General features: G+C 43.2%; 1 protein-coding gene across 2 annotated transcripts in view; it reads left to right on the plus strand.

Annotated features, from left to right (window-relative positions):
- Efl1 (elongation factor like GTPase 1) overlaps positions 1-13,174 on the plus strand; it is a 109,511-nt gene that overhangs the window by 82,845 nt on the left and 13,492 nt on the right. For both annotated transcript variants that reach the window (XM_038313715.2, XM_038313717.2), the window contains 3 exons: positions 2,303-2,434; positions 5,905-6,052; positions 10,459-11,429. In XM_038313715.2, coding sequence (XP_038169643.1) covers positions 2,303-2,434; positions 5,905-6,052; positions 10,459-11,429 — 1,251 coding nt within the window. The remainder of the gene's footprint in view (positions 1-2,302; positions 2,435-5,904; positions 6,053-10,458; positions 11,430-13,174) is intronic.

Below are 13,174 nucleotides of genomic sequence, written 5' to 3' on the forward strand. Positions count from 1 at the left end.
CCTGTGCTGTGGATTCTATGGCACTGACTCTTTCCTGTTGTGAGGAGCCCTTGTTATGTCAGCAGATCTGAGCAGGTTTGGTTGCTGGAAGAGCAGAAGGTAAAGCAGGAGTCAGTGAGCTAGTGATGAGGTCTGCTGGCCATCTGCAGCTCGCATCCCTTGTGGTGGAGAGGAAAGAGCATCATTTGGTCCTCCAGTGAAACCCTGTGCTCTGTGTGCAGGAAGGAAGTGCCGCTGTCAGAGGTCAGAAGCGGATGAATGAGGTCTGAACGGGAATATTTACTACAGGGTTTTCCTGAGGCCTGGCCTCCCTGGAGATGAGGCTATTTCTAGTAGCCCTGTTGGAGTCTGCCAGCTCCAGAATCAGTTAGATCCTGATATGGGGAGAGAAGCAGGAAGCTGCAGCCAGGCACTCCTGGGTGCTGGGCCAGTGTGTGTAGTCGTAGGGAGTTCAGGCACAGGGATGTGCTGGAGCACGTACATGTGCGCAGGTGGAGCAGAGGCTTGCTGATGAGAGAATAAACGCTTTCTCCCTTGCACGCGGAACTGGCTTCACGGGATGGTGAACCAGAAAGAATTCCTGTTGGCACATCAAAGCAGTTTCTACCAGTGTGGTCAGACAAAGCGAACCCGTGAGCTGCCGTTCCAGCGTGTGTCCAAAGCCCTTGCCTCAGCTTTCCTCCCCCAGACTGGCTTCTGCACTGGACTGGATGACCTCCTCCTTCCCACTTAGCCTTCTCAGTCTTCTATTTCAACACAACGGCTTCCAAGTGGCGCTTGCTCACGTTTCTTAATGTGTTCTAAAACACTGTCCACTCTGACTCCGGATGTGAGATCAGAAAGTCCTTCCATCTCTCTCTATAAGATACCCTCTGTACTCAAATCTATCCAGAGGCCATAGGTACCCTTCTGAGTCTCATGCAACCCATCAGGAGCCTGGAGAGGGATGATTCTCTTTAAAACTGGAGTAGAATTCAGAATAGCTAGGGGCCTAAATACTCAATAGCCGTGCCACACTATAGATTTCTGAATTCCCTTTGTCCATATATACATTTAGCAAAATGATTACTTTAACAGAGATTCATAGTCATTAAATTAATATGTATTTTTAAAAGAAACTACAAATTAGAACTTGAAATAATCATTGTTTTCAGACAAAATTTCTAAAAGAGGGGCCTGGAAAGTCCCTGCCGTAAAAGCTTGAAGAACTGAGTTCGGGTCCCAGCATCCACATGAGACCCAAGGGTGAGCCCAGCGCTGGGGAAGGGAGACAGACCAGCCATTCTAGCCAGCTGGTGGACTTCGAGTTCAACAGAAGACCCTGTCTCCAAAAATAAGGCAGAAAGCAGTTGAAGGAGACACTTGATGTCTACCTCTGGCATCCACATGAATGTGCATACTTGTGTGCATGCACCCATTCACCCCCCCAAGCATATATACACATAGCCATGTGAACATGTACATACAAAGCATACGTACATGGTGTCGGAGGCCCTTCTATATGTATGCCACTTTTATTGGGTAATTAGTCAAAAAAAAAAAAAAAAACCTGCCTTGGGAGCTAGGTGGGGAAAACTACTGAAAGCTTTGAGAAAGAAGGCGGAGTCAAGAGACGCCAGGAACAGACATGCCAGAAACTTGCTTGTAAGCCACAGCCATGTGGTGATACACAGATTAATAGAAATGGGTTAAATTAAGATAGAAGAGTTAGTCAATAAGAAGCTAGAGCTAATGGACCCATCCGTGATTTAATTTATACAGTTTCTGTGTGTTATTTCTGGGCTGAGCAGTCGGGAACAAAAAAGCGCCTCCTACCACACACACACACACACACACACACACACACACACACACACACACACGGAACTTCAAAGTGATCATTTCTTTTATCAGTGTAGATATGCTTTCACTAAACCTGATGTAACTTGATTTGTCTATGTGAAAAAGAAAAACTAGCAAATTTCAATATTTGGGCTTGTTTTTTTGGAACAAGGTCTTACTATATAGCCCTGGCTAGTCTGGAACTCACTGTGTAGACCAGGAACTCACAAAGATCTGCCTGCCTCTGCTTCCAGTGTGCTGGAACTAAAGGTGTGTGCCACCACACCCATCCAGAATTTCTGGATTTTTGACAAGAGTAGTATTATCTAGGTTAAAAATGAGCGAACAGTGCGTGCCTACCTCATTCCCTGTCACTTTGGTAGTGTGCTGGATGCACACTATGTCTGTGCTGCTGTTTTCCTAATTTAAGTTCAGAATCAGTCATTCTGCATTGATCCCATGGGTCTTTTTCTCTCTGCAGGAATTGGAGGCCTCCAGGACTTTGTTCTGAAGTCTGCGACTTTGTGCAGCCTGCCATCCTGCCCTCCGTTTATTCCACTCAACTTTGAAGCCACCCCTATTGTGAGAGTTGCTATTGAACCAAAACACCCAAGTAAGATGACCCTGTTTTTAGAAACATATAACTAACGCTGCCGTGGATTTTGTTTGTTTGTTTGTTTGTTTGTTTTGTTTGCTGTTTTGTTTTTGACACAGGAGCTCTATGTAGCTCTGGCTGGCCTGGAACTTGGTATGGAACCAGACTGGCCTCAGACTCAGAGGTCTGCCCTGCCTTTGTCTCCTGAGTGCTAGGATTAAGAGTGTACACCTCCACACCCAGCTGGCTTCACCTTTTTAATATGTGTATTTATTTGCCCCCCTGTGATCTAGCTGTTCCTGGCGCCTGGTAATGGTCAGTGAAGAAGCTGCAGACCCTCCTTAAGAGATGGTAGAGCAAGTCTGTGAAAGGCAGTTTTCTGCTAAAGGAATTGTGGGATGGCCTCATGACATCTGTACCTGTGCATCCTTCTTCTCCCCAGATCTGAAACCTGAAAACTTTTTCTCTCTTCAAGTTATAAGGCCAGACTTAGCTGATCATCGTCCCTGGAATTATTTACAGTTACCCAGAAGCTGCTTCTACTGACCTTCAATTTAGCCTGGGTAACATAGCACAAAGTGGTACCCAAAACAGCCTTTTAGAAATTTCCTGTTGAAATATTAGAACATTTTATATTATCAGATATTTACCAAATCCCCCTTTTAGATTTTTTTTTTAATTTATGTGTAAGTGTGTCTCCATTTGTGTGCACGCACGTGTGTGTGGATGCTTGAAGAGGCCGGCGTCATCCTCCAGGAGATACAGGTGCCTATGAGCTGCCATATATCCTCCCTGACGTGAGGGATCCTGCGCGGTACCTGGCTTCTTTCCTGTCCGTGGCGTGTTCTGAATGGCATTCATTTCTTTTACTCTGTCTAAAATAAGGTAGCTAAAGAAAATGTTTACAGTTATCCACCTGGAGGCCAAAGTGCATTTTCCCATTGATATAAAATTTTCTGAGTTCTAAAATCTAAATTGAAACATTTGAAAGTGGCACACAATTTTCATTTTAATTTTTTTTTAAAAAAAAGTTGCTATTTACCCATAAAGTACGCTGTTCTTGTTGCAGACTACTTGTTCTTGATTTTATCTGTGAAGCGCCCATTTGGATATTTCAGTTTTGGACCATTGTACTCTTTGTCTGTCCAGCTTCTCATTTTGTGTTCAGAATGTCTAAGAACCTTTGCTTCCTGCTGTCCCCATGCCCCAGAGTCCTGAGACTGTGCGGACTCTGTTTGCTCTTGGCTCTGCTGTATTATACTCATCCTTCCGTGGGCCATGACCCCTTTGTCCCAAGTGTCCTGCAGCAGAGGCAGTGACTGACTTCAGTCTGGAGCTGGCTCTGGCAGCCACACATCACCATTTCCACGGTGTTCTGTTGTTGGATGTCACCGTCACCCTCAGGGAGCACTGTAGTGGAGCTGAATATCAGGGTGCCAGGATGGGTGAGTCCCCTGCAAGGCTGGCTGCTGGACAGAGCGCTTGGCTTGGCACACTGTACGGTTGCTGTTGAAAGGTGTCTCCCAGGCTCCGTTATTGCGACACTTGACTTGAATGGCTGTTGGCAGTGTTGCTGAGGAAGAAGTGCCTCGCTGACAGCCGCACTGAATCCTGGTGTTGTTTTAGAGCATTTATCAGTTACACCAAGTTCTTGATGAGAAAATACACATCTCCTTTCTCATACAGTCCTTAGTGTCTGTTTTGTGTCGTGAGTGAACTGTCCATTTATAAGATTTTTAAATTGAGGGAAGAAAATCACCCTCCAGATTTTAAAAGGTTAATGTATGGAGTGTTTGTGGCCACAGAATGACTACCAGAAACATTTTCAAATCCCTGATTTCAATGTTGTCACCAAGTCTCAAATTTCATTAAAACTGTTTTTTTTTCCTTATTCTTAAACCATCGCCTTTGGCTTAGGAACGGATTTTAAGGGTGCAAGAACAGAGACAGTGTTTTTAGGTCAGACTTTGTCATTCAGCGGACAGAGAGCTAAAGACAAGCTTTGTCTCCCTGTTAATGCTGCTTTCCAGTGTTGTGTTACTAGTGTCTGTGTAGCAATCCTACACAGGTTTCAAATTCTCTGACAATCAAGCCAACACTATCAAATCTAGCTATATAAGCAAAAGGAAGCCACAAAACAGTGAAAGGGGCATAAGAAGGTACCTATTGGGATTCCCCATACTCTGGGGTGGCTTACAACCAGCTAGTCCTGGGCTGTGCTGTCTACGGATAGAGCCTGTGCTCCAAGGCTCTCCAGCCAGTGTCAGAACCAGCTTCTGGCACATCATTGCTGGTGACCTTGGACACACATTCTTTCACTTTCTCCAGCTGTGTCCTCATCTCCACAATGAGGACATTAATCTATCTCCTTCTATGATGCCCGATTCTGAAATGCTTGTCTGGCATCTTAACACTATAAATAGTGGTAGTTATTTTTAGAACTTTAGTTCAAAAGTGAATCAGCATTGAAGGTCTTATAGTCTCTCCCTGTCCTTTAATTAACAAACTTCTGTAAGGCTTTTCTGCCTTGCAGAAAGCTGCTATGCTTTTGTGTGTTGAAAGTTGAGCACCGAAGGACTGTGAAGCAAACTGTTGAATCAAAGCAGTGCTGTATAAAAATGTCCTAAGAGACTTGCACTGGCCTGCCTTGAAGGCAGAGTGACAGCAAACCACAAACCCCAAATACAGATCTCAGTCCCCATCTGTGCCCTCAACTCAGCTCCATGTATTAAGGAGTAGAAGCAGATATGTCCCAGGCACACACAGAACGGAGTGCAGAAGGGTGTAGCAGCTAGTTACTGCAGATCCTGAACCCCACACTTCTAACAAGTGTTTTCACAAGTAGGGTTGTCTTGCTTTCTTTTGTTTCTCTTAGTACTCAGAGTTAAACTCTGGACCTTTTACACAGCAGATAGGCATGCTGCCCCTGAAATACACCTCTAATCCACCCTGTTACTTACTGTTTTTATTTTGGGACGGTCTCACTAAAGGTTGTCTTTGAATTTATTCTGTAGCACAGCAAACCTTGAAGCCGAGATTCTCCTGCCTTCGCCCCGAGTTACTGGGATTGTAGGTCTGTGTCACCAACCCTGACTTACAAATTGTTCATTTAATTTGAAGGTTCTAGTAGTTCTCAAATGTCATCGTAAACGTTTTGTGTATCTGTTTTAATTTTGTATGTACTGTTGAAGGATATTGCTCTGTTTCTAGATCTGTAATGTATGTGTTACTAATAAGGCAGACATGCATTCACTGGCGTGGTGATGATAGTTTGTATCTGCTAAGAACTGGATGAAGAGATGTAAACTGTGTAAGTTACCTTTGGCGTCTTAATGATAAGCCCATGTGGGTCCTTTCCTAGCTCCCTGTCTGTACAAGTCAGTTACAAGAAGGTTTCATTGTACTGCTCCTGTCAGTGGCCACTGCCATTGTCTCTAGATCACATTGGTTCTTATGTCGCTGTTAATTTGTTTCATCTTGTCGTCTAGGTGAAATGCCTCAGCTTGTGAAAGGAATGAAGCTGCTAAATCAAGCTGATCCCTGTGTCCAGGTTTTAATTCAGGAAACAGGAGAGCATGTTTTGGTCACAGCGGGGGAGGTCCACCTTCAGCGCTGTTTGGATGACTTAAGAGAAAGGTCAGATTCAAGTGCTAGAGACGTAGAAATGATTGTTCTAAAATCAGTGAGATGTGCTAATGTTTCCCAAACAGGTCAAACTAAGACAGTGCTTCATTTTGGAAGAGAAGCACAGTGCACTCAATTCAGACATAAAACTGCTATTGAATCATAAATTTAAATTTAAAAGCTGTAAACTGACATGAATTCATACAAATAAAATTGAATAATTTTGCATTTAGCTTAAGTCATCAAACATTTTCATATATATTTTATTTTAAGCACATATCAAAGCAACAATCTTACTTTATAAATACATAGGTGATTAGGATAGACTGCTTGTGAACTCTGCAATGTAAATCTGATGGAAATTTCTCTCAGAAGGTCATGTGTAAGTCATTATGTGAACATACTGTAGAGTTTAGGTGTTTGGATTTAACTTGTAAAAGCGGAAGAGCGGGGCAGGTTACAGTGAAAGGTTTTGGTTGCCTGGGAGGGATTTGGAAGAGATAGGGAGGTTCCTTCTTATGGCTTCAGAAACTCTTTTAGCCTGGGCAGTTGTTTGCGTGGGTGTTCACATCGAGCCAGATGATTACAGATGAGTAGATCCTTGTATGCTGGTCTTTGTGACTAGTATATTTCACAGTTTTATTAAGAACATTAATAGCCTTCTAGGATTTAGTTTCCATGGGGCATGCCTCTTAATTCAACTTTTTTTACCAATCCATGGTTTGTATCCAGAAGAGGGAGATGTGAAGGGTCAGCTATTGGCCCTACGCCAGAGGAACTGTCAGTTCTTAGCATCCGGATCTTAGGTACAAAGTAGATGGAGCAAGAACCCACTGGAAGCACAGTCACAGATGTAGTAGAAGCCTGCTGTACCTTTTTGTTTATCTGTCTGTCTGTCTGTCTGTCTTTCTATCTACCTACCTACCTGTCTGTCTGTCTATCCATCCATCCGTCTGTCTCTGTCTATCTTCTATAAGTAACATCAGGTTCTGCATTGCCAGGATTTACCGATCCACTGCTCCTGGTGCCTGGGGTTTGGCTGCTGCACACTTCCCTCCACAGCCTGGAATGTCTTTAATCATATGAGCTTTTCTATAGCAGACTCCTTGAAACCTCAGAAATCCAGAGTAGTTCTTAGTTTCTGTGTTACTTTATAATAAAAGGTAACATTATAATCTTATTGATGTATTCTGTTTCAGTAGTTTTGCAATTGGCTTTCTTGAAGTATATAAGCATATATTCTTTAGTGGTTTTAAAACTTATTTTTCCATTCCTGTGATTTTTCTATTTATTTAATATCTGTGCTTCCATTTTATTGTTTTGTATGTCCATCTGTGTGGGGAGTGCATTCATGTATGCATGTGAGCATGCAGAGGCCTTGTGTGGTTTTCCTCAGATACTGAGCCTCCCAGCTGGACTTGACTGACCATCAGTCACGGCGTCCAGCTGTCTTTCTCCTCAGCACTGAGCCACCACACTGGCTTTCTTTTTTCATGTGGGTGGTGGGTATCGAACTCAGGTCCTATACTGACACCAACTGCTCTTGCAGAGGACCCATCTTCAGGCAGCTCCCAGTTCCAGGAATCTGATGCCCACTGGCCTTCCTGGTCACCTGCACACACATAATGCACATAAACTCACACAGGCACACGCACACATACACATAAATAAAAAATAAACCTTTTTTAAAACCTGCAAAATGAAAACATCTTTAAAACAGTAAAATGATTTCTGTCGATCACAGCCTTACAGACTTTTTGGAAATACGGCTGGAACTCACAGGGTTTTTCCTTAAGAAAAAAAAACACTAACAGTAATTTCATTCTCTTTGTACCCACCCACCCTCCAACAGTTAACTGATGAATTTGAAGTTTTCTCTGCTACAAAGCATGTGCCTGGCCTGCATCCTTGCATAACATGTTTATTAAACACCAGTGGAAATAAGTCACTCTAAAAAGCCTGTAAGAATTCTTAAAACAAGGAATTTTATCATGACGTTGTTTGGGACTTTTTGTTTGTTTGTGTTTTGTTTTGGCCAAAGTGCCAGCTAATTGTTACCTAGCCACATGAAAATGTAAATGCTTTTCATAAGTAGTCAAGGAGCTCTGACATGAATTTGGCTTTTTTTTTTTTTAATCTAATAACATGAAACAACGAGTGGTTTGGATTTTCAATAGTACTATTTCAGTAGCTCCTGAGCCTGCGTGGAGAGGAATGAAGCTTGCTCTGGGCAGGCGCCGACACTGGTGGTGTAGGCTGCTCGACCCGGGTGTCCCACTGTTCGGCCCAGCTGCTCACAGCGAGATGGACCGGCTAGAACCGATCCAGTAATAAACTAGATCCGCAGAGTGGGAAGTGGGGAAAACCACACGCTTAAGGAAAGACTGATTTGGCTATTTGGAGCCAGGCAATGGCCATTTATTGTTTCTAAGATTTATTTTTAAAGTTCATTTATTATTTTTAAGATTCCTAAATATTTTTTAAACAAAGAATAAGTATTGAATGCCCGTCATTTTAAATAATGATTATATAGATTACGTTGACATTTTAGCATATATTGTATTATATAATTTTAATAATATTTACCTCATACAAACTATTTTACATAACCTATAATCAAAATCATCTGCCATTGTGAATTTTTGCTTTAACATGCTTTGAGACTCAACTTTTTACTGCACTATGATTGTGGAGAGTGTGAACTCTAAAGTCAGACCAAGATTCAGAGCCTAGATTCTCCAGTCTCCATCCACTTGAATAACACACATACACACACACACACACACACACACACACACACTTCCCTGGTTTTCTCTTCTGCACAATGAGGATTGTATTAGTGTCTATTAAGGAATAACACCTTCCTACAGCACTTGGCATAATAGCGCAGTGTAGTAAATAACATCACAAAATAAAATGTACATGAATTTCTTAATACTTTTCATTGTTATTTTATCTCTTTTTTCCATCTGAATTATTTGGTGAGGTTGAACTATAGTTCATTTGTGTATACTCTGTACAGTGTCTGGTAGGCACCTGTCTTGAGTGCCCTGGAGCAGACACAGACTTGACGTAAGCTCATCCTTGAAAGAGAAAGCCCTTACTGGTAGAGCCACAGCCCTTAGTGAAAATAACATTTTCTCATGCCTTTTTTTCTTCTTCTATGCATTATAGTCTGTTTCTGGTTATATATATGCTGAAATCTATTTGAATATCATTTTATTTAAACAATCCGTTTATTGAATTTTCAAATTTATCAAAAAACACAAAATAAAGTACTTGGGTCATATTTATAAAATGTTAAAGCAGAAGGAAACCTAGGATGAATTGCCAGCATTCAGTTTCCTTATGGAATAAGTTTCCCAGAGAAGGCGTCATTCTGAGATGCAAAACCAGCAATATAATGTATTTGTACATGCGTGCACTGCACACGCACATGCAGAGGGAGACCGTCCCAAAGCTGTAACGTGAACTGACAATCGCAAAAACAGAAAATGAGACTGAAAGAAAGATTGTCCATTTCTGCAGTGGCAGAAGATTGGTCCGTGACGGTTTCCAGGCTCTGCCCTGGGTGATCTTAGAGCTGACAAGAAGACACTAAGCCCCATACTATATGGAAAGGGTGCTTTCTGAACTCTGCGCCAGACTAGGATTTGAGCCCTGTGCTATTCAGTACTGCAGACCCTACCTATGTGAAGCTATGGGACCGTGCGAAGCTGTGTAAATAATGCTGGTTAAAATGCAGTGAAATTGGAAATTCAGCTGCTCAGTGGTACTAGTTACATTCCCAATGCTCAGCCATAGTGTGACTGTTCACATTTAAATAAAAATAGACATCTTTTTCTTCTATTGTACTAACCACGTTTCCAGTGCTCAGTCCTCACAGAAAAGACAGACAGCTTTCTGTCACTGCAGGATGTTCATGGTGACATGCTAGTCTGGACAAACTCCCAGGCTCTTCCGGCTTTGTGCGAGCCTCCTTGTCAATTTGGAACGTCTTGTGCAGCTTGGCTCCGACTGTCACGAGTCTCTGATTGTCTGCTCAGAGTTGTAATCACTGGGCTCTTCTGCTCCAGACTCAGGTCCGGCAGCTTTGGTTTTAAAGAAGTTGTGTGTCAGATCCTGTTGCTGTATTATTTTCCACTCGAAAGGATCGCATCTAAATAGATGGTCTGTTTGTCTTGGGGATGAACAAGGCGCCTTCCTAGCACAAGCAGAGAGCTCCCCAGAGGTCCGTTCCCATCAGAGGCCATCTCGTCTCTCAGTCTGAAGTCAAAGCACTTTGGGAATTGAAATAGAATGTAAATCATAGGCCTCGCATACAAAACGATTTTTATTTTTCTGTGTTTTTCCACTGTCTTCGTGTGTGATGCAAGGCTCTGGTTCTAACCACCTGCTATTTCTCTTTGATTTAATAGGTTTGCAAAGATTCACATCAGTGTATCCGAACCCATTATTCCGTTCAGAGAGACAATCACAAAGCCTCCCAAAGTTGACATGGTCAATGAAGAGATAGGCAGACAGCAAAAAGTGGCTGTCATACACCAAGCAAAGGAAGAGCAAAGCAAAATTCCAGAGGGCATCCATGTTGACCCTGACGGGCTGATCACCATAACGACGCCCAATAAACTAGCCACTCTCAGTGTTCGGGCCGTACCCCTTCCGGAAGAGGTCACTCAGATCCTAGAGGAAAACAGCAACTTGATTCGTTCCATGGAACTTTTGACCTCCTCTTTGAATGAGGGCAGAAATACCCAGGCGCTTCACCAGAAGACCCAAGAGAAGATTTGGGAGTTCAAAGGCAAACTCGAGCACCACCTAACAGGTAGAAAATGGAGGAACACCGTTGACCAAATCTGGTCATTTGGCCCAAGAAAATGTGGGCCCAACATACTTGTCAGTAGAAGTGAAGATTTCCAGAACTTTGTATGGTCTGGCCCAGCTGGCAGAGACTCAAAAGAAGCCAGTAGATTCCGAGACTTTGGCAACAGCATTGTGAGTGGCTTCCAGCTAGCAACCCTCTCTGGCCCCATGTGTGAGGAGCCCCTCATGGGTGTCTGTTTTTTTCTAGAGAAGTGGGAACTAAATAAATGTGCAGAACAAGGATCAAGTGATAAACAGAGCCAAGAAGAGTGTGATCTGACAGGAGAGGGACAGGAAGAAGGTAAAACCTGCCCCGATGGAGGTGAAAACCAAGAGCAACAAGATGGCCACTCTGAAGAGACTTCCACAAGAGGAGAGTCCCCAGTCACTGACTGCTACGGACCCTTCTCAGGGCAGCTAATTGCCACCATGAAAGAAGCATGTCGCTATGCTCTGCAGGTGAAGCCTCAGCGCCTGATGGCAGCTATGTACACATGTGACATCATGGCCACCAGCGATGTCCTCGGTAAGGAGGGAAGGATGGAGACAGAGGTGCCCTGAGTAACACAAAGTCTGTACTTAATAATCTTTTTAAATTTAGTGATCTTATTTGTTTTTATATCCTGACCACAGTTTTCCTTCTCTCCTCTCCTCCCATTCCCTCTCCCCAACATACCTCTGCCCACCTCAATACACTCCTCTCTGTTTCTCTTCAGAAAGGGGCAGGCTTCCTATGGTATCAACAAAACATGGCATAGCAAGCTGCAGTAAGATGAAGCACCTCCCTTGTATTAAGTCTGTATGAGGAATGGGTTCCCAAGAGCCAGCCAAAGCATTAGGAACAGCCTTTGCTCCCATTGTCAGGAGTCCCACAAATAGACCAAGTGTACAACTGTCACATATATAGAGAGGGCCTAGGTCAGTCCCTTGTAGGCTCTCTGGTGTTGATTCAGACTCTGTGAGTTCCTATGAGTCAGGTTAGTTGTTTCTGTGGTTTTTCCTGTGATGTCCTTGACCCCTCTGGCTCCTACAATCCTTCCTGTCTTCAGCAGAGTTCCCCTAGCTCAGCCTAATGTTGAGAGAAGAAATACATGACTACTAAAGATTTTTTTCTTTTGCAGCAAATGTATCTTTTTTTATATACTTTAAGATCTTTGATTAAGTTTGATTAATTTGTATATGTACAGGGCAGGAGATGTAGATCTAATTTCATGCTTCTGCAGTTGGATATCCAGTTTTCCCAGCATCATTTATTGAGTAAGCTGTCTTTTTGCCAGTTCACGTTGTTGATACCTTTATCAAAAGCTGGGTATCCTTAGCTGTGTTGAGGTTATCTCTGAGACTTGAATTCCACTGGTCTACATATGTGTCTCTCTGTCTGGTACCGTGCTGTTTTTGTCCCTGTGCCTCTGTGGTGCAGTTGGAGATCATGTGATGTGATGGTCCAGTTGTGTTCCAGATAGGTTCTTCTGGCCGTCTGTGGTCTTTCGTGTTTCCGTACACATTGCAGGATTATTTTGTCTGGCTCTGTGGAGAATGTCATCGGATCCTGATGGGTACTGCATTGAGTCTGTGGACTACTTAGGTCACGTACCCAAATTCCCAGTGTGACGTTTGCCAGTCTGGGAGCATGGGGAGCTTTCCACCCTCTGTTGTCTTCTTCAGTTTCTTGTCTCAACGTCTTAATTTTTTTTTTTTTGTAAAGATCTTGTACTTCCCTGGTTAAATTTGTTCCTAGACTTTTTAAATGCTATCATGAAGGAAACATTTGTCATACTTTCATTCTAAGAAAATTTTATGGTGGAAGGTCTGGCCAGTAAGGTTATAACCCCAGTTTGGCAGCCTTCCCTGTTACCATCCACACCATTACAGCACCTTTGTCCTGAGCGAATGAGCACTTCAGCCTGGCAGCCAGGCCGTCCTGACGAACCACAGCCCAGAGGGGATATTGTGAGTTCTCAGCACTAAGCTGGGCTTTCTTAAACCTAACTGCAACTTTCTAGCAGGGTCTTCTTCTGGCTTCCCTCTCTTTAGAGGAAATAGTCTCCAGGAGTTGAGGAGACATGGAAGTTGGGTTCAGTGTAGCTGCTTTGGTGTTTCTTCAGTAATGGGGCTTATTCTCTTCTCTCTCTCTCTCTCTCTCTCTCTCTCTCTCTCTCTCTCTCTCTCTCTCTCTCTCTCTCTCTCTCTCTCATTTTTTGTTTGTTTTGGTTTTCGAGACAGGCTTTGGAGCCTGTCCTGGAATTAGCTCCTGTAGGTGAGGCTGGCCTC

Source organism: Arvicola amphibius, chromosome 12, assembly GCF_903992535.2.
Source record: "Arvicola amphibius chromosome 12, mArvAmp1.2, whole genome shotgun sequence".
NCBI lineage: Eukaryota > Metazoa > Chordata > Mammalia > Rodentia > Cricetidae > Arvicola > Arvicola amphibius.